This window comes from Lactuca sativa, chromosome 6 (assembly GCF_002870075.4).
Source record: "Lactuca sativa cultivar Salinas chromosome 6, Lsat_Salinas_v11, whole genome shotgun sequence".
Lineage (NCBI taxonomy): Eukaryota > Viridiplantae > Streptophyta > Magnoliopsida > Asterales > Asteraceae > Lactuca > Lactuca sativa.
The window spans coordinates 139,556,053-139,578,480 of NC_056628.2; the positions used below are offsets into that span (position 1 = coordinate 139,556,053).

General features: G+C 32.5%; 1 protein-coding gene across 2 annotated transcripts; it reads right to left on the minus strand.

Annotated features, from left to right (window-relative positions):
* Positions 1–17,939: 17,939 nt before the first annotated feature.
* Positions 17,940–21,496, minus strand: LOC111902379 (putative receptor-like protein kinase At1g72540). 2 transcript variants are annotated; one of them, XM_023898222.3, is made up of 8 exons: positions 20,430–21,496; positions 20,094–20,207; positions 19,891–19,989; positions 19,126–19,302; positions 18,953–19,037; positions 18,737–18,819; positions 18,400–18,576; positions 17,940–18,280 (listed from the first exon to the last, which is right to left on the minus strand). In XM_023898222.3, the coding sequence occupies exons 1-8, from the start codon at positions 21,342–21,344 to the stop codon at positions 18,245–18,247; spliced, it is 1,686 nt and encodes a 561-aa protein (XP_023753990.2). In that variant the 5' UTR covers positions 21,345–21,496; the 3' UTR covers positions 17,940–18,244. The 2 variants fall into 2 exon arrangements, with proteins under 2 accessions (XP_023753990.2, XP_042751524.1); XM_042895590.2 differs by having other exon boundaries at positions 19,117–19,302.
* Positions 21,497–22,428: the final 932 nt, after the last annotated feature.

Consider the following 22,428-nt stretch of genomic DNA (forward strand, 5'->3'; position numbering starts at 1 on the left):
GCTATGATATGATAATCCTTGGATAGCTGTAGTAGTACGGTAGTACCTTGCGGTACGAATAAACCTAACAGACACTAGAAGAAATATGTTATCTACTAATCGAATGTTTGAGCATTATATGTATATTTTAATAGTATGCGGGTTTGTTAACCGTGTGATTCTACCATACCTTTAAATCAGATGAAAAGTTTGTAACTTCTTTCTTGAAGCATGGTGGTGCATGGTACTGATAAGGTGGACACATGTATTCTTCTTTACCCATATATAGTAGTATAAAGAAGTGCACACTAGATAAAATAGCAATGTATATTAATTCAAGTCATTATAATTTGAAAAGTATACAAAAATATAGTGGTTTTGTATGAGAAAGAAATAGAAATTATATACCTGGAAAGAACATTATGTGCCATCAATTAGTTTGTCATCATTTTTCAATGTTACCATTAGAGATTTGTCACAATCAACCAGAAAAATAACATTTTTCATATAAAAATTTAACAAAAATGAAAAACATATATATAATATATGTATGTAGGTTTATATTTAGAGATTAGTATAAAACCCCAGGTAAGTCAACATCTATAGGAATACATTTACAGAAGTTTCCTAAGTATTCTTGTACTTCAATTCCCAACATAAAATAAAATAATAAATAAACAAACAAAGCAAAAAAGATGTAAATGCCCTCCAGTAAGCTTAGGCTCTTACCTGACTGCAGCTAACATGCATCACAACTTTAAAACCTTATAGCCTTGTGACATTCCATCGAAGGTCATTGTAGAGTTTTGCAGGATCAGAAAGGGCAGAAAATAGATGATAATAATATAACAGAAAAAAAGGCATGAAATTTGTAAATATAAATTTTCAAAACATCAAGAAAAGTGACACAAAGTCTTTGATGATTGATTAACTACCTGGCCTCCTGTTGTCTTTTTGATAACAAAGATTAAATCAATGTCAACATAAATTTGAGTAGTAATGAATACATCAACAGAGACCTCAAAATTATATTCATCATTATACATGTAAATTGGTATAAGAATTATGATTTAATCATTAATCACCTGCAAAAATATGGCTAAAACTGCAAAGGAACCTGTCTTCCTCAAGCAGGGGAAGTACTTGAGTTTTTTCACTCACTCTTCTGTCAACATCATAGATCGACTCCGACCTACCAGGTTCTTACTTGCTATGAAGCTCCAGGTCAACTGTTGCCAATTTTAGCTAACAACATAACAACTCATCATTAATTTATTCATTTACTATTTTCATTTTATTTAATAAATGAACCTTAAGTTATGTTCACCTGACGGAGGCTAAGGGTGCTAGCATGGAAAGTTCTAACAGCAAGAAGCTTTTGATATATCTCTTCAGGGAGAGTCTCTCGAGTTTCATAATGTTTTGCAATACTCATCAACGTATCTATGTAGTGTCTCATATATTAATTTTTTTTATTTTCTCCGTTCAAAAAATGATTATATATATATATATATATATATATATATATATATGTATATATATGATGGGTTTTGGTCATAAGACATCCTATGTGCTCATACAAACCCTAATGCTTGGATCTAGGTTTCTCTATTGTACATGCAAGTTATCCAAGGCTATAAACCCTAATTCTAGCATATGGGAATCAATATTAACATATAATTAGGTTTAAGATATTACCTTGATTGTTATGTAGCAATAACAATCCCAAATCTCCTTGAATTGACTTTGGAAGGCTTAGAGTCACAAGTGTCACTCCTCTAATGGCTTACAAACACCATAAGCAAGTGGAGAAGGTATAAAGAGAGAGGAGAGAAGTAGAAATTCGTCCTTAGATGCTCTAGGGATCAAGTGTACGAAATCTTAAGGCCTTAGGGGTCTTTATATAGGGTTGGGATTAGGGTTTCAGTCCTTATCCTTATCTAGTTACTTGCCCATCAAGCAACCATAAGATAAGCCTATGAAATCCCTATCTCTTGGACCTTGAACGATTTTAAGGATATCCTTATCCTTGAATTCGTCCATCCTTCAACAAGGATAACCATTGCCCTATTTTGCAACTATCACATAATTACAATTCATCCCCTCGAGTTTAATTAATTACATTTGATCACAAAATTAATTCTTAATTAATTATTGACTAATATTAATTAAACAAATATGATTTCTCCTTTAATATATTATTCTTATAACATATTAATAAATCATAATAACCTCTCTCTCTATTTATTTCTCCAATCAAGTTGCTTTGGTGAAGGCAACCCAAAAGGACCATGTACCATCGGGTCAAGTACATACCAAAATAGTTATGGACTTAGACACTAATCCAACAGTCTCCCACTTGGATAAGTCTAATAACTATTATGCGTATGACTTCGGATCCTAATCTGCAATCGTAGCTTTCCAAAGCCGTTGTCAACTCTGATCATATCAGATACGTGTGTCCTTAGATAAGGGATCATATATTCCTCCATTCTAGATATCGTATAGACATGAGGCATGGATTAAAATCATTCTCTCAGTCTATGTGTTGTTTCTCGATTTCCGATTTACGACGACTGACTACTTGAACAAATCAAATTAGCCCTAGCCCGGCCGAGCATTTACGTTTGTCATCACTAAATCATCGAGGGGCCCAAAGATATCACTTTTATCCCACTTTGGGTAAAAGGAACAGATAAACTTCGACTCAATGTTTTCTTGCACTCACTCAACAAATCACACACAACAATATGTTTTATAACACCAAGTTACTGGTGCGTTTACATATTATCAATGTGCAACCGATTTGCAAGATACAACTCACACATCTCGGTTTCAAGAATATAAGATGTGATCGTCTCACCAATCACTCGTGATACAATTCATGGAGTGATCCAAGTGAGCGTGGGTTTAATCCAATGCTCAAATCACATTCATAAGCACTCATGAACGTTGCAACAAACATTTGCTTATGTCTAATTCTCTTTAGACAATCCACACACCAATTCACGACAATCTTCATTCATATCTACTTCCAACATATGAACGACTGTGGCGCGTTTGAATAATTCGATTATTCTTAATAAACTCAATTATTCTGGAAGTCAAAACATTCAAATGTGAAACACAAGAATAATACTAATCCCATATGGCCTCAAACCCTTGAGCATAAATAAAACACCTTTCATTTATCACCATATCGATTACTCATTATTTGTCGTTTCGGGTAATCAACTTCTTACTTGAATTATTATACTTGTCCCATGCTCCTAGCATGCACACAATGTTTACCTATGGTTCTTACTTTGCGAAATAGACCAAATTGAGCACATTCCCAATCATTCTCATTTCACAACTCCAAATCCTTTTTCCATAAGTGAAAGAATATCAAATTCTTGCTACTTATAGAATATGCTAGATTCTAACATTTTATGCAATGATCCTTTCGAAATGTCACTGCACCAAAGTCACAAAGACTATTGCCAATGATATTACAAAGTCCTATATCGAAGATTGTTACAAGACAATTCCATAGACGTGATGTCTCTCACTCAAAGTGCATTCTTTGAACATCCTTTTGCATAGAAGTTTCTAATCTAGTCATAGATTTCTCAATATTCAGTTCCTAATATGGACACACTTCCATATGTTCCATATGACAACTCATTCTTAATAGAATCTTTTCTATTCATAATAACGTCGATATTGTCCATCCAATACCATGCTTCCAACTACTCACAAGCGACCAATCCTCGTCGAACTTTGAATTGTCCTTTGATAGTTGTTTAATTATTTTAGTCAAACCTGATTCTAGTCCTTTTTCCCTCTAAATGCGCTAGACATTTGGAAAATTTTAGAATTGTCAAACATTATGGCATTTGCAATCGATCCTATACCCGAAGCGTATGGGACACGACACATAATGTTTTATTTGCTATGTTCTCAAAATTCGAATTGTGAAGAGGAATGCCGTAATCATAATCGAAATTTTAAGAACACACTATGTACCCTTTACTAAATTTATTAACATTTCTCAACCTAAGCCTTTAGATTTGAAATGAAGCATAATATTTTCTCCCTTAATTATAGCAAAACAACTTTACAACCCTTACAACTTTGCAAGGTATAACTCTTGTTTTCTATAATTAATATTGCCAACTTGCAATACGTGCCTTAATAATCATACAATCATAACATTTATGATCCCACTATCATGAGGATTATTATAAAACATAACACTTATGCTCCCACTAGCTTCGACATGTATTCATAAACATCTTAACTTCCAGAAAGACAATACCTATTGAATTTCTTAAGTCTATGTTTCTAATACTTAATGCTTTGATAATCTTTTATCAAGGCTTCTTGAACTTATACACCTTTGCCTTAGATAGTTCATATGTGTGTCTAATCAATTAAGACTAATTGCCAAACCTCACAATTCAAATCATGGAAAGGGATACCGTAACCATAATCAAATTTGAGAATGCAATTTTACAATCACTATCTTCTTAAAATCCTTCTTAGTGAAAGCATTTCCTCACAATCATTTTCATGAAGGAGGAAATCTTATGACACTTAGATTTAAATGGTGTATTTGTTCCTATCCATGTGAATTTGTCAAAACCAAAGTTTACGACAATTTCAAACTCATATGGATCGAACTTTCTTAATCTCGATATTTTTTTGCCTTATGGTAGCATAGCTGCCCACCATGTCTTCCAAGTAGTTAAGCAGCTCACCTTTTCCTATCAATGTACTTTCCATTGATCAAGGTCCTTGCCTTTTATGCATTCAAATGAGAACTCATAGAACTCACATGCATAATTAACTCGATTGGAACGACATAGAAACATAATAATGTCAACACGATAGGTTGTAAACCTCAACTCGTGTGCTAGTGATGATCGATTAGGTCTATTTGATTTGTTCTTGAAACCTTTCAAGACTAATAAGACTCCCACTGACTCCTTGACATATAAGATTCTCTTGTCAACAACCATTTCTTGACAAACAAATATTCAAGAGTTAGTGTAGCTTTTATCAAAACACTTCATAAATTGGTCCTAGTTGGTCTTTGTCTTATCCAAGACATCACAACTTTCCACATTTAATGAATGTTATAAACCTTCTTAATACTCATCACTCAATTTCACAATCTTAAGTCTAAGATTTGTTTTTGGAACGAAGTATGATTGACTTTTGATTTAACCATTTCTTCAATTCTTGATTCCTCTTCTTAGACATACAATTGTACTAAGACTCTCTTAGAGGATCAATTGAGATATGGTTCTTAATGATTAAGACCTATCATAAAGCATAAAAGGTACTCTCCCTTCTTCTTAGAATGGAGAAACTTTTATTTTTATTTTTATTTTTATTTTTTTTGCCTACTTGATTCTTCTTATTCGTTTTGCTATTGATTTAAACCTTTTCAATCAATTCAGAATTACACTTAATCTTGTAAGTATAATCATATTTACTAAACCTTTAGTAAATCATGAAGAATATCATTGTTACTCTTATGGTGGACTTGATCAACACGCAACTCTGTGTTCTCGATCTCCTAGTCCTTCACTTGACACTTTGTCAATGAATTAGTCTAATTTCCAAATATGAAATTTCTCATTCATCGTGCAACCAAGTTGCATGATTCCAAGTTTCTGTCCAATTGAAACTTGGGCGATGAGAAACTTTCCCTATTCGGTAAACTCTCGACTTTCCATAAATACATTAATAAGAACCAAATCCATTATTGCTAATAATAGAAATATTCAAACATCAATTTTTTTCATATAGGCCATTGCAAGGATAAATAAATAATATAAAATCAAAATTTATTTTATTGCGGAAAAAATTTGTCCTTACAATGCAATTCATTGAAAAACTATGCTAATACATCTTTCTTAGCAATCTAATTCTAACTCTAAGTAGTAGCTCAAGAATCTAATCTTCGAGAAATGCAATCGAAATCCATTCCTTCATGGTTAGATTCTGCTCACTTCTTCCCTTAAGCTTCCTTTCTTTTCTTCGATCCTACAAAACATCAATTGTAATCTTATCACATTATGTATTAAGAATCTAGAATAGAAGCTTAAAAGAGTTGGTTAATGGATTTTACCTATATTAGAGCCATACATTTCGACTCTCCCATCTCTTAGATCTCTTAGGTAAATGGGGCAGCTTCGTCTCCAATGCCCTTTCTCTTGCCAATAAAAGCAAATTGACTCCTTTGGAACGTGACATGGAACTACTTCAGACATTGCCTTTCTCTTATGATCAAACTTTTCGATCATAGCATGTCTCTCGTTGTCATTGTCTATATCCATAGAGGTCTTAAAGGCAGATTCACCAATCAACTTTGCTTTTCCATTGCGCCAAACCATTGTTGATTCAGCAGCAATAAGCATATAGGTAAGATCTATAAGGGTCACGTCGCGGTTCATCATATATTACTCTCTTACGAACTCACTATATGAGTTAGGAAGTGACTGAAGAACCCAATCAACAGCCATCTCCTCATAGACAACGGATCCCATTATTCTTAACCTATCAATGTGTGACTTCATCCCTAGGACGTGTGCACACACCGACTTTCCTTCTTTATGTTTATTTGCCAAAAGGGCTTGAGTGATCTTGAACTTTTAAAGCCTTCGAACTTGTGGTTTAGGGAGAATAATTGGAGGAGGAGGAGGAAGTGAAGTATGATCTCTTGTTCCTCGATCGAATCATGGAATATCATCTTCATGTAAAATGCTTGTTCCACGGGATTTGAGAAGACCATAGTTGTCAAACTTTGACATCTACAAAATAGGAGAAAACAAATTCAAGTTAGTTGATTGATTGAGTCCTTAGTAAATCACCCAAATGAGATACTAAGGCTAGGACCCAACACAATATTCTACAACTCGGGAGAGGGATGTCGTAACCCAAATTGCAGAACATTTGAAGGTAAGTGAATGACGATTCACTAATTTCCACCATGAAAAACGAAAAAGAAATTTTATGTTTTAAATCTATGAAAACTCCTAGATCCTTTGAGATTCATTGAACTTTCAATGGCATGTTTAAATCTCGATATGCCCCTCTTGTTTGTGACTGGGATGCCGAGGATCACAAAGCGGGTGTGAATAACCATGCAAACTGACATGGTGCCCTCACATGTTACAGTAAACCATTTAGTGTGCCGGTAAACCACACACGCTCCACTAACGTCTTCGCAAGGGCAAAAAGTGTAATTTCATGGAATTGCATCAATTCACTTTGCCTAAGTAACTAAGATTGGGAATTTTATGAAAACATTTAGTTACTTTAATAATTCATTATACTTATAATGGAAGGTTTCGTCCTATCCTACCCGTTCGGCTAACGACCCTCCACTAGTCAAGAGTGCGGTGGGTAAGAGTGGATACCCATTCAATCGCCATTTTATAGGCAATTTCCTTAAACACCCCTTATAGACTAGCTTCGTGAATGAGGCCTACTAACGGTAAGACTGACTTTTACTTATACATATATAATGTTAGACTTTTAATGTTATATATAGTATAGGGTGTGTTTTACACTTTTGAAATACTAGGTGGTCAAATATAACAATTATACTTTTAATTGTAAACCAAAACATTTATGGATTTATTAAACCTCTTTTAATTATATACCTTAATTAATTAATAAAACCATAAGGGTGTGATTTGAACTTTTCAAAACAATACAAGGGTTTTTAGAATTTAACATTCCTAAATTAAACTTTTAATCAACTTTTAAATTCCAAAACTTGAGGGCAAGTTTTGAAACTTTTCAAAACAATTTAGTTTTAATTTCTCTTAAAAAATTTCGAATTTATGACATGTAAATTAAAAATTTTTAAATATTAAAACTCTTGATTTAATAATTATCTTGAATTAGACTATTAGTTTAATTATTAAATCATAAGGGATTATCTAAATCATGAGGATAATTACCATTTATACATTTAAGATATCCTAATCCCTTAATTATCTCCCTAGATCTCGAAAATAAGGATAGGATAATGCAAAATCTATAATTACCATATATAACAATTAGAGGATAATTACAAGATATGGGATAATCCAAATCCCTAAAATTTAGGATCTTATCTTGGGGAGGAGGCTAATTTCGAAAATCAAGGGATTAAAACAAACCCTAGATTTCGAAATTTAAGGGTTTAAGGAAAGGATTTGAAGATCTTATTCAAACTCTTGCAAATTAGGGTTTGCAAACCCTAATCTCGAAAAGCCCTAGCCTCCTAGAGTTTATTGGCAATAAACCCTAATATGTCAAGTTCATACAATTGAATAAACTAATTGAAAACAAGTTAACCAAAGGCTCTGATACCACTGATGGGTTTTGGTCATAAGACATCCTATGTGCTCATACAAACCCTAATGCTTGGATCTAGGTTTCTCTATTGTACATGCAAGTTATCTAAGGCTATAAACCCTAATTCTAGCATATGGGAATCAATATTAACATATAATTATGTTTAAGATATTACCTTGATTGTTATGTAGCAATAACAATCCCAAATCTCCTTGAATTGACTTTGGAAGGCTTAGAGTCACAAGTGTCGCTCCTCTAATGGCTTACAAACACCATAAGCAAGTGGAGAAGGTATAAAGAGAGAGGAGAGAAGTAGAAATTCGTCCTTAGATGCTCTAGGGATCAAGTGTACGAAATCCTAAGGCCTTAGGGGTCTTTATATAGGGTTGGGATTAGGGTTTCAGTCCTTATCCTTATCTAGTTACTTGCCCATCAAGCAACCATAAGATAAGCCTATGAAAATCCCTATCTCTTGGACCTTGAACGATTTTAAGGATATCCTTATCCTTGAATTCGTCCACCCTTCAACAAGGATAACCATTGCCCTATTTTGCAACTATCACATAATTACAATTCAGCCCCTCTAGTTTAATTAATTACATTTGATCACAAAATTAATTCTTAATTAATTATTGACCAATATTAATTAAACAAATATGATTTCTCCTTTAATATATTATTCTTATAACATATTAATAAATCATAATAACCTCTCTCTCTATTTATTTCTCCAATCAAGTTGCTTTGGTGAAGGCAACCCAAAAGGACCATGCACCATCGGGTCAAGTACATGCCAAAATAGTTATGGACTTAGACACTAATCCAACAATATATATATATATATATATATATATATATATATATATATATATATATATATATATATATATATATATATTACTAACTATTGTGTGCCAGAATGCACAGATCTGAACCACTGGATGAATAAAATCAATGATTATGATCTGAGGGTCTATGATATTACAATAGAGTAGCATGTACCATATAATCACACAAATTTCAGCAAAAGGGTATTTTGGTCAATTAACCTATTTTAAAAAAGGTAATTTTCGGATTTTAAGGGATCATTAACACTTCTAATTTTAAAATCTGAATTTTTTAAATTAATTCTAATTAATTTTAAACATAATTTGTAAACATAACCGATTTTATTCCGTCAGAATAGATTTTTTTTTGAATGATGTTCTTTTAGAGTTTTATTCTAGTAGAATATTAACGAAGATTAACAGAATTCTTGAACTCCTAGTTGAAGAATAACAACATTTTAATATTTTCATATACATTCGAACTTAAATACAAATTCATACATATTCTTACATACTAATATCCTTCTACATTTTAATATATTTATACATATTCTAAAAGAATATCATAAAAAATCAGCATTCTTGAATATACAGTTAATGAATGAATACAAGTGTAATTCTTAAAAAATAAGAACATTCTTAAACTGTGACTGTCATCAATCTTTGGCTCATTCTTCAAGTCATTCTTATCAGGTCTTCAAGTCATTCTTCCGACCATTCCTATCACAAATGCAACAAAAACTAATAATGGTTAAAAACATGTTGCTTGCAACTCCTATTAATTTATACATTCTGGGAGAATACATATAATTCATTCCGGTAGAATATACAGAACACAGTCTTGCATAATACATAGAATACATTCTCGCAGAATACATAGAATAAAATCTGCTAGTTATAACTTTACATGCCACTATAAAGAATTAAAAGCATGTGATTTTCCATTTGCAATCGTATTTCTCTATATATAAACATTCTAAAGCATAGAATATATAAATGCATTCTGTCATAATTACTATAATGTTACTTGCAATTCCTAGCACTTTATATATTCTGGAAGAACACACAGAATATGATAGAATACATAGAATACATTCTGACAGAATACATAAAATTTGCTACTAAATCAAGATTATAAAATTGTGAATAGTGGAACATGTTAAGTTTAATATTTTTCAAATATTAGAAGGTTAGATTTTGATATTTTCCACATATTTCTTATTTAATCAGGTGATTACAAATGCTTTCGAGAAGAGTTTTCTCATTCATACAATGTTTAAGTTCTAAAATGTCTCAAATTTGTGAAAATCTCTTATAAACGCTTAATCAAATCTTCCCCTAAATTGATTAAAAAAATCAAATACCAATAGCAAAGATTGATGCTACTCAGGTAATTAACAAATAAGGAGTTAATAACAACAACAAAGAAACATATCAAAAGGTTTAATGAAGAAAATAAAAGAAATACCCTTTGAGGAATTTCTACAAACACCTGGCATGCAACATAGAAATCAAATTTTCTTTCAGGCCATTTCTACAACAAAGCTGCCAAATTCTCTTTGAGGCAATTCTACAAAAATCCATCGATTCTTAATCAAACGAACACCTATGTAGTTCTGCCAAATCAAACAAGAACAAAAAGAAAAGAAGGAGCCTTTACCTATTGATTAAATCATTGTTGCCCAGCTTCCTCCATCACCGATTCCACCCACCTGTCGATTGCCACCACCCCATACGACTTACTGTCGCCTTACAACTCCCAATTTGCAACCACCCTTGTGTTTCAAGATGATCGGACTAGAAGAAGAATGGAGTCGAGGGGAGCAGCCTTGCGCTGCCGGCCTCCGTCCATCGTCTATGCTAGCGATCCACCAGCACCACCGAACCCTCACTTCTAGCCTCTTTTCGATCATAATAGGCCGACGCACATGCAGCTGTGGAAGAAGAGTAGTTGAATAGAGGATCTAGAAGTTGTTGTCATGATGGCAGATAATTGGCAGACGGTGGTGCTCGGATGTAAGGATCGATTTCTGGTGGAAAAGAGGAATTGAGGTATCGATGATTTAAGGAAGCCGCCGTACTCTTTAAGGTTAGGGATGTGGGCTTTATAGGGTTAAACTAATTAAGGAGATATTAATTGAATTATTTTTTACCATAATTAGATATAGGAAGTTTACCATTATACCCTTTTTAATTTATTTAATGATTTATTATTCTTGAATTCTCATTGGTGCATTTAGTCACACACTATTTGCTAAAAACATTTGAACCTAGCGCTCTCTCTCTCTATATGTATATATATATATATATATATATATATATATATATATATATATATATATATATATATATATATACCTACCTATGGTAGCACCAATTTTCCATGAACTGGAAAGGTAACTCAACCGCATCCCACTCTATGCCATGAATACCAGCAACAAGCCCTTCATCTTGTCTTGTTAGCGTGTGCTGAAGTGCATGACCAAACTCATGGAACACAGTCTCCACCTAAATTAATAACAAAAAAAATATGCCCAAACTCAAATGGATTATTCTGTGACAACTTTAACAGAGATTTGCTGGTAGGAAGATGATATCAAAGCATCTTTTGAAAGCCCAATTGACCGTATTGACTCTCCCGATAGCTGGCTTTCAGAAAGCAGTTCCTCCATCTGTATGCGATAATTCATCAAGTTATAGCAGGAGAGAGAGAGAGAGAGAGAGATGTTTATATGATATTTGTAAAGTGTAAGATTGAAAACTTACTGTTAAAAGGAGGGATGATTGCTAAAGTGATGACGTATGTGATTTCTCTTAACTCATCAACCAGATGGCGTATCTCATTTCTCTAGTGATGATTAACGAATTGATGCCGATTGAAGGATCTTGCATGTTTAGCCATGGTTCTCTGATTGAAGGATCTTGCATTTTTCATTGAGAGAAGTAGTGAGAGGGCAGAGAGTAGGTGGAGACATCGGTAGGAGACCTTTTGCTGGTGGGAGATCGGAGATTTGGTGATGGTGCGAGTTTGTCATGGGAGAAAAGAGGAGCGATGAGTATATTAGGGTTTTTTGGGGTATTTGAGTAAGGGAGAGAAGAATGGTGGAAAGAAGGTAAGAACATGGCGGGCCTTTCAAACTTTTCGGAATTCCGTTTCCCCCAAAAGAAGTGATCCCGCGTTTCATTTAAAAAATATAAAGCGCCATACTTAGAGGACGCGCATTTTATGTTATGTGCCCTCCGTGTTTTTTTTTTCAATGTGACACTTATTTTAGAACACGTAAAATGCGTGCCTTAAATCCTTCTAATTTTTTGAGAGCCGACATTATTTTTAGGGCACACACTATTGTGTATCATAAAACAACGCGTGTCATGGTTCGCATGTTGTAAAAGGCTGTTTTTCTAGTAGTGAGAAAAGTTAGCATGAACGAACACTCTCATATATATATATATATATATATATATATATATATATATATATATATATTATATCCATGGTGGTGTATTAGATTTAGTCAATATAACCAGGTAAGTAGTATAAGTACTATTAAAGTTATTGAATAGATTAAAGCGATTAGTAGTCTAACATAGACGAACATTTCTAGATTCTTTGGCAAACTCTGGAAATCTTGGATCAAAATATTTGCATGACTTCCCATCTACCGAATGACGCATCATATCATCCACTGAGCGTCCAATATTAGGAAAAATCATATATTACTTTAGTTGTATTTATGGAGCTATACATTCTTCTAAGCCTTGAAATCAAACAGAAGTACTGTAAAACCTTGTGTGGTACTTGCTTTCCCTTTATAGTTGTGTCCAACCATCTACTCTCTTTGCAGATCCAACAATTCTTGATGGAATTATTTTCCTTCGAAAACAAAGCACAGTCATTTTTGCAAGTATGGATGGATTGATATCATAACCCTATCTTTCTCAACTTCTTAATTGCTTCATAGTGTGAGGCTGTAATCTTGCTCTTCGAGAAAGCAGATCTTAGTAAAAAATCAGACGGAATAGATAGAGTATTCACAACAGATAGGCTTTTAAACCCACTTTTTGAATACCTTATCCTATATATATGAATGTGTATTGTATGATTGTTTGCTTAAGAAAATTTGGCAACATTTCCCCTTAGCTTAAAAGTATATAAAGAAATATATACCCGAGGAGCACAGAGAAAAAAACATCTAAATTTTTCTTAAACAAACAATTATGCAATACACATTCACATCCTAAATGAGATAAAATATTCTAATAGCAATCCAAAAATGGGGACAACCTGAAGTTAATTTCTAAATCAATTTCGAGTGGATATTTCTACGGTCTTGATGATTATAAAGAAAAGACTTAAACTAAAATCAATGATTTAACGTACTTTAATAAGAAAATCAAATTAAAAAATACATTATTTAAACCATAATTTTATGTAATATAATATCAAAAGTACGATGCTATAATAGAAAATAAACAAAAGTATGATGTTATAATTAACAAAAGTAGATACTTTTGTTACTTATAACATCATGTTTTTGTTTATTTTCTATTATAGCATCGTACTTTTGATATTATATTACATAATATAATGGTTTAAATAATTTACCATTTAATTTGATTTTCTAATTAGCTTAATACATTTATTAATTATAATCATACCTTTGCGAATATGTTTTCACGTAATTTTCTTAAAGCATTCTATTTTAACTTCTCTTTTGTTATTAATTTTTTATCTTCTGCTTTCTTCATCTTTTCATTACTTTTTCCAATTAAAGCATAGTACTTTTTCATATAAATATTACTTAAGCACTTATCAATGTAACACTCTTGTCATTTCATATTCAATTATACCATTGTACTTTTCGTAAAGTATCATGTTATAATCAATCACTTATCAATGTAACACTTTTTTATTTCATATTCAATTATAGGATTGTACTTTTCTTAAAGTATGATGCGATTTCATAATTAAGCACTTATCAATGTAGCCCTTTTGCATTTCATATTCAATTATAGCATTGTATTTTTCTTAAAGTAAGATGTTATTCATTTTGGACATTGAATTCCTAATTTAGCAATTAAGCACTTTATTCAATCACAAAATTAAATAAATCTAACACTTCATTTTAGCACTTCATTCTGGTTTAAGCAATTAAGCACTACATTTTAGACATACAATACCGCTTTCATACAATCATACAATACATCTATACACAAAATCAAACAATTTACACCAAATTTCAGTTTCAAACAATTATAAAAATCATCATAGTAGGCATACAAGACATCACAATTTCATACAATTATCAAACCAAAATTTAAAAAAAAACACATACTTGTTTTGTGGGCAGTGGTTGCGGGGTTTCGGTGGTTGGTTTCTACAATGTTCCTCTAGCGGTGGATGATGGTTACCGAAAAAACAGCAAATAACAAAAAACTCATAAATCAAATATCCTTACCTGTTGTCGGTGGTGAAGAGAGAGGCTGGAAGGAGAGTAAAATCGGTCGGTGAAACCCTAACCGGAAAACAATAAAAAAGTGGATGGGGTTCAAAGCAAAATAAACCTGAAAAGTGTAGTAAAACTGAAAATTTGGCTTGTGGATAGCTAACCGACGGTCGGGTGAAGGAGGCGGCTAGACGGAACGATTGTAGGTGAAAGATTGAGAGAGAATTTCATAGATTAGTGCCATTGGAAATGAGGGAGAGGAATAGGGTCTGATGGGGTTAAAACTCTAAATCAACGACATGTTATCAGTATAGGGTTAAAGAAATATCATGTTTCATTTTTGTTGCAATTAAACAAAATTTACCGACGACAATTCTCGGTATAGAGTTCACACGAATAACCAATTTTTGTACTGCTGACAAGTCAATGCGAAAACTTATGGAAAAACATCGTTTTTTTTAACATGAATTAGAAGAAAATAGAAAAGTATAGTTTTCGTTACCTATACCAATGACAAGTCATCGTTATAGGATTTCAGAAAACCGCAAAAATATTTTTCGTTTCCACTGACTCTATTGAGAAGACTAGTCATCAGCATAGAGTTCCAGTTCAAAGACACTTGTTCAACTCTGTACTGACGACTTGTCGTCGGTATAGTTGACATTTTAGCAACGTCAACTATCGTCGGTACAATGAGAGATTCTTGTACCAAATAAATATCGAATCGGAAATCAAATGCTTTAAGTAGGCGACATGTCGAGCATCAATCACTGAGCCATAGTCATAAATCAATGAAACACCGAAATATTTAAATTCACCGAAACCGAAACTTGATTGCATGCCTCTTGAGCCAAAGAACACTTTAAAAATGAATGAATAACATCTCCAACTTCCTCAACACAAAATGGACAAAAAGGTGAATCTATCTCCACACATAATCTGTTTATATTAGCACATCCATGGATAATATTGTCAACTCCCTAAATAAGACATTAATCATTATTGGAATCTTTTAAAAAGTTATTTTTTGATTTTATAATTAAAATTATAGTTTTTCAGTACTATAGGTTTTTAGATCTTGGACACCATAGGGTGTGTATTATTCTCTTTTGGGAGAATTTGTATCAGTTGTGACCTCAATATAGTGACATCCCAGATGCAGTTCTTAGACAAATGTCCACATGTTTGCGAGTAATATAATACTTATTATTGTATCTTCTACTCATTTGTTTTTAGTTTGTATTTTTACCTTTACTTTTATTTTTTTACAGACTACATATAGGTGCATGGTACCAAAAAGAGAGTGCGAACATGCATTTGGGATTTAAGAGTGTGATTAATGATCAATATAGAGACATGATAAGGATATGCGGAAGAGATATGTTAATATTGCATAAGAAGTTGGGAAATCAATCCCCAAAGTTATGCGTCTTACATTGTTATTTATTTTGTTGAGTTTTATTCTATATAATGTTACTATACATATATTTTTCTTTTGTTAGCACTCGAGCATGAACAAATCGAAATGGCAATCAAAAAGCGGTCAATAGAATCGTAACATCCCTAATTGTAATGAGGTGACATCCAGGCAAACTGTTGGTAGCATAGAATGCACCGAGCATTGAGATAGATTAGTAAGTAATCATAGTTATAAATGTTATTATTCTTGTTTTGTTTTAGCATTAACTAAATATCTTTATACGACCAAGGACACAGGTAACTTATCTTTATCATGTTTGTATATTTATTGTCTCATATTTTTGTGTATGACATTGGTGTTGTTTTGCTAAATTATAAGATGCATATATGTAGTGGTTGGTTAATAAGTATGGTGAAGATCTAGCTAACCACAAGCATCATCCAGAGGCATGGATTGAAATCCAACTGAGGAGAAGAGGATGAAAAAAGAAGGGTGCTACCTTCGGGATATAAGCCTCACATATTAATTTTATCGTTTTAGGGACACCATCTTCTCAGTCTACCTAGTCGGACGCATCACGACTAGAGGTATATTGTTATGGTTTAAACTTAAGTAGTATGTTGCTACTAGGGGTTACGTTAATAATAAACAAAAATACACTGATGTTATGGTTTAAAAGGAAGTAGTATGTTGTTATTATGAATAAAATTGATTATAAACAAAAGTGCATTGATATCATTGTGTAAAAGTTAAGTATTTTATTGTTAATTTTGATTAAATTGATAATAAAATAAAGTACGTTGTTATTGTGGTTTAAGAATTAAGTAGTATACTGTTATTATAGATTAAATTAATAATATAAAAAAGTACATTGCTATTATAATTTAAAATGTAAGTATATTGCTATAACTAAAAACTAAAGTACATTGTTATAATAAACTAAAGTATATTGCTATTATAGTTAAAAAGTTTAGTGCATTGTGCATTGCTATAATAAACTAAAGTACATTGATATTATGGTTTAAGTACCATTTTAAGGTTATAAGGTAAGGAAGTTTCTAACATGTGATAAGTACAAAAGCAAATTCTAGAACAAATGGTGATGGTTTTTTAGAGATTGGGATATGCCCCACCGATATATATATATATATATATATATATATATATATATATATATATATATATATATATATATATATATATATATATATATATATATATATATATATATATATATATATATATATATATATATATATATATATATATATATTAGTTTTGGAAACAACGGAAAATTGCATAAACACTTTGTATTTTTTGCTTTTGTGTTATTTCATAGTTGGTATGGAACAATTGTGTAGAACTTGATATTTGGACACATATTTTGTATTTAAACACTTTAATTGCAATCTTTAGTTAGGATTGAGTTTAAACATGATTATTATTATCAACTTTTGAGTATTGGTTTTTTCTATATATTAACCAAAAAAACAACCTTGAAATTTTGGTATTTTACAATTTTTTTAAAAATAGATCGTAAATACCGACGGATTAGATGAAATATCCGTCGTTAAGGTGTCTACCGTATTCCATCAGTAACTAAGTCAAACATGGTATGCCGCTAAAGCATAGCTATTACGTCAGTACTCAAGTCAAACATGGTCAAAGAGGCATTTGTCGCTAAAACGTAGCCAATCCATTGGTAAAGCGGAGCCGTCGCTAATCTGTCGTTACATATTATCAACTACCTTAAACCTGACGGCCTAGATTTCTTCGACAATCCGTCGGTAAATGCTTATCACCGACGGAATACTGACGGATTATATCGTCAACAACTCAGTGCATCGTTGAAAATTACAATCTTTCATTTTTTATTTCCATGCTCTTTATGAGAGTAAACAAATCTTACACACAGCACTAGGAAAATCACATTACTAACAAACAAATTCTTTCATCTAATAATAAATGAAACTACATTTACGTCAATTAATTATTGTTCAGACTTCATACTACTAATTGCACATTTGAACCATGCAAACTAACAAAGCAAATTAAGAACACTCAAAATGATATAGACCAGCTTCTATGAGCCGTAAACAATTCTAGGTAGTTGGGCCGAATACCACATTTAATATTTTAAACTTTTAAGCCAAGAATTTATTGGTTAAGTTCAGCTTGTTAAAACTATCTTCAATAACGACCAAGAACCTGTTACATGTAGTATCAGGCTGCTATTTGTCTTCAGCAAGAGCAGAATCCCAACCATCCTGTCGATATACACAAGTATTAATTATACAGAGGAGTGATACCCAAGAGTTCTCATACATCAAACAGTAATAATACATTGCTTCAACGAGCGAAAAACAGAAGATCACTAACTGCATACCTTTAAAATATTGCGAACCTTTCCATATATATACTTTTCCTTCATGCTTGCCCCTCGGTTTTTCAGTGTGCTGGGATCGGTTAGAAGAAGAGATCTCTTGTAAGCTTTACTTAAATATCTAGTTTGCCACTCACCTTTCAGTGAAACCGGTTCCCAGCCACTTTCAGGTCCAAGTATCTGTAAGTTCAAGATTTTAGTTAAAAATCTCCTTACTTGAAAGAAAATAGAGATATGATTTTCATCTCTGTTGCATACTTCTATCCAAAATACTTGCTACTTCTCACGAGGAACTAGTTTATGACAAGTTCTTTGATTTAAGTAGAAAGATTGTACGTACATCTTGTAGGTTTGACAACATATCACCCAAGAAACGTTCTCTTCCATTTGTCCACCTTTTGATATCATCATCATATTTTTCTCCTAAACGATGAATTATAATTGATTAACAAAAAGCTCAACAGACTCTTCCATTCATATGGTATCTTGTTTGTTACGTGACAAAAGAACAGTATTAAAGATGCGACCCATTAATCAAGGTGATGATACCTCTTACCTAGAATACGATTCTGTTGTCTCTCTTCAGAGCGCTTTTTTTGTTGAACAACTTTCTCTTCAGATTCGAATCTCAACACTTCCACCTGTTCACATATAATTAATACATAAACACAAAGGAGTAAACCAAAGCTAGAGTGCCCATAAAACAAACATGAATCTTACACTGCATACATTTAAGATTTCAAGAACCTTCTTACATATATACTTTTCCCTTGTGCTTGCACCTCGTTGTACAAGCCTTACAGCACTAGTAAGATATTCAGCATTCTCGTAATGTTTCCTTACAGCACGAGTGCTCATCATATCTGTCAATGGAACCGGTTCCCAACCATCTTCAGGTTCAAGGATCTGAAATTTCAAGAATTTAGTTAAAATCATGTTATCTGACAGAATCAATTAGAGATATATAATATATTTAAGCTGAAAATTTATCTTCCATGTAATTGTCGTACATAACCTAATTACCAGTTAGTGACAAATGATTTGAACCATTTATATTTGGCAGTTCCCTGCTCCATACTTATTTGGAGTACAAAACTAATATATCGACTACACCTCTTGTTGTTGCATTGTCCATCAATATCATGGAAAATACTTTCTAGTCGTCATATGTAATATTTTAGCACATGTTTTGGTTTAAATAAGAAGGAATTTGATTCGGACACAAGGTTTTATCATAAAAAACAATTATATATATGCTTTTTTAGATGTTTATAGCAAAAAAAAAAAAAAAATTGATTCGTACAACAGTTTTTTTGTCATAAACAGCTGTTATATGCTTTTTCGTATTCTACAACCTCTCTAACTCATAAACTTTTGTCTATAGCATATAGCAAAAAACTGTTATATACAATTCAACTCCTGTTCTATTGGCTATGGTAAAAAAAACTATTGTGTACAACCTACTATATGCTTTTTTATTATATTTGTACAAACCTCATGTAGCGTTGAAAGCAATGCACGCAAATTCCCTTCTTTTCCGCTTGACCACTTTTTGATCATCTCATCATCATCATCAGGACTCTTCCCTAATTGCTGAAAATAATTTGTTACCCAAAATTAATGTAAGAGACAGAAGTAAGGCATCAAAACTGGTTAATAATTTCTATAAATTTCTTTCTTTTCCGCTTGGCCATTACATTTCTCCCAGTTTGTTCCTTTTGAGGAAGTAGAACTCGCTTCTCTTGTATCACATACGGTGTTGAAGACGATGCCCAGTTCACAATATTCAAAACAGGGACATTTCTTTGCTCCTAGGAACACCAACAAACGAGTTATGAACTAATTAATGATTACAAAAACAAACTTCCAAAAACATTATTTATATAGTCTATTAAACTTATTGACTGTCTCATCACATTCTGTATATTTTGGGTTAGATTGTTGTTTCTAGGCTTACTATTTCAATTGTTTTGTTAAACCTTTAATGATTTTAGCCCAGAAATGAAGGGGAAATAGTTATATATAGAAGATACCTGATATTCGAGTGCAGTTTCAATCTTTTTCACGATCAACTCCATAGAAGGGCGGTTCTTTTGCTCTCTTTCCAAACATTCATACGCGAGTGTTACAAAGGTATCAAAAGATTTTTCTTCCATTTGTTGCAGTAGATTAACATCGATAATTGTATCCCTGATTTTCTCTTTAGAAGAGTTCTTCACAAATGCAGGTAGGGATCTTCGCATATCATCATAACTATAATCAACACAGAGCCTTGAGCACAATACTTCAAATAGCACTACGCCGAAAGAATAGACATCTGATTCTTTCTTGTAAAATGATGTTTCTAGAAACACAGGATCACTATACCCAAGAGTGCCTTTGGGTTTAGAGACTAGAATCGAGTGTTTTTGGTTTGAAGGGCTATATTTGGAAAAGCCAAAATCAGCAATTTTTGCATTCCAATTTTCGTCCAACAAGATGTTAGCACTTTTGATATCACGATGTAGGACTCTTTGTTGACCTCCCCTTGAATTGTGAAGGTACTCCAAGCCACGTGCAGCTCCAAGACATATCTTGAGACGTTGAACCCATGTCAACTTGGGGTCACGTAGATGATTTTCAAGGCTTTTCTTTGGTGCATATTCATACACAAGGATCCTTTCCTTACTTTGATTGCAGAAGCCGAGGAGTAAGATGATATTTTCATGTTTATATTCGGAAAGCAACACGATATCTCTCCAAAAATCAGCGTCCCCATGATTATTTGAAGGATTCAAGCGCTTTACAGCAGCCATGGTTGAACCGTTAGATTGGAGGAATTCTCCCCTATACACTTTCCCAATTCTACCTTCGGCAATGAAGTTGTCATCACCGAAGTAGTTGGTGGCCTGTTTTATGTATTCAAGTGGAATTTCGAGGTGCTGATACTCACACATGAAAGAGGACATTGTGAGAGTTGTCGACTAAAATGGAGATTATAATCGGAAGGATTGAGAGAAGTAAGCTAATTAATGATACAATTTTTTTCGAGTAACATGATGTTGTATTTAACATAATGGATGATGCTTAGTCAGTCAACTCCCCCCTCCTTCCCCGAATAACCTTCTATCTCAAGGACATACATGATAAAAATGAACATTAGATTTTTAAATCGTTCTATTTATAATATAGATTTTTATAAAACTGGTTGGGACTTCTTTTTACCAATTTTTTCTTTAAATATAGTTCATTGTGGACTTGGCTAGTAAATGACACATGACGTATATGGAATATAAAGTGTTGATGTTTGATTTTAAAATGTAAAAGTATAGGAGACGTTTATGTGGTATGGCCTAATTACCTTTAATAAATAAATAAATAAACACACCATTAGGAAATTAAATTGGACAAAATAGTAGTCAAAAGGTTTTCATTTCTTTTTTTAAACAGCATGCAAAATTCTAAAAAACTAGTAAAAAGTTACAAGGTACAAATAAAAACAGAAACATAAAACCAGAGAGATCGACAAGAGAACAAAAAATTAAAGACAATTGGGTTTACATTACAAAGGTCAAAAAAAGAGAACGCAGAAATCGAGGTTTTTATTTATTTATTTTGGGTAATTAGGCCATAGTAAACCAAGAATCGATCTCACACTCTATAACAATGAAAAGTCAAATTAGATTTTCATCCTAGGCCTAGTTTTAGTCAATCATGTCTTAACGCATATTGAACATATTTCAAAATTACCATTTATGATTTATGTTAAATACATAACATCATGTTAGTTTTTTCTTCCAGTCACTCACATCATTAGTCGAGTACTAAAGCAATGTCGTCCTCTTTCACCATAGAGTTTGGGCACCCCAAAAATCCACAGCTACCTAGCTGATAAGCTAGCTTATTTTTCGAGTTTTTTTATGTTGACGTGTTTGGTAAGCCAAAAAGTACCTGATAAGCTAGCTTATAAGCTAGCTTCTGAAAAACTACTTAGACTAGCTTTTTAAGAGCTTTTTTAAAAGTTTTCCAAATACACCCCTTAATTAATTATAA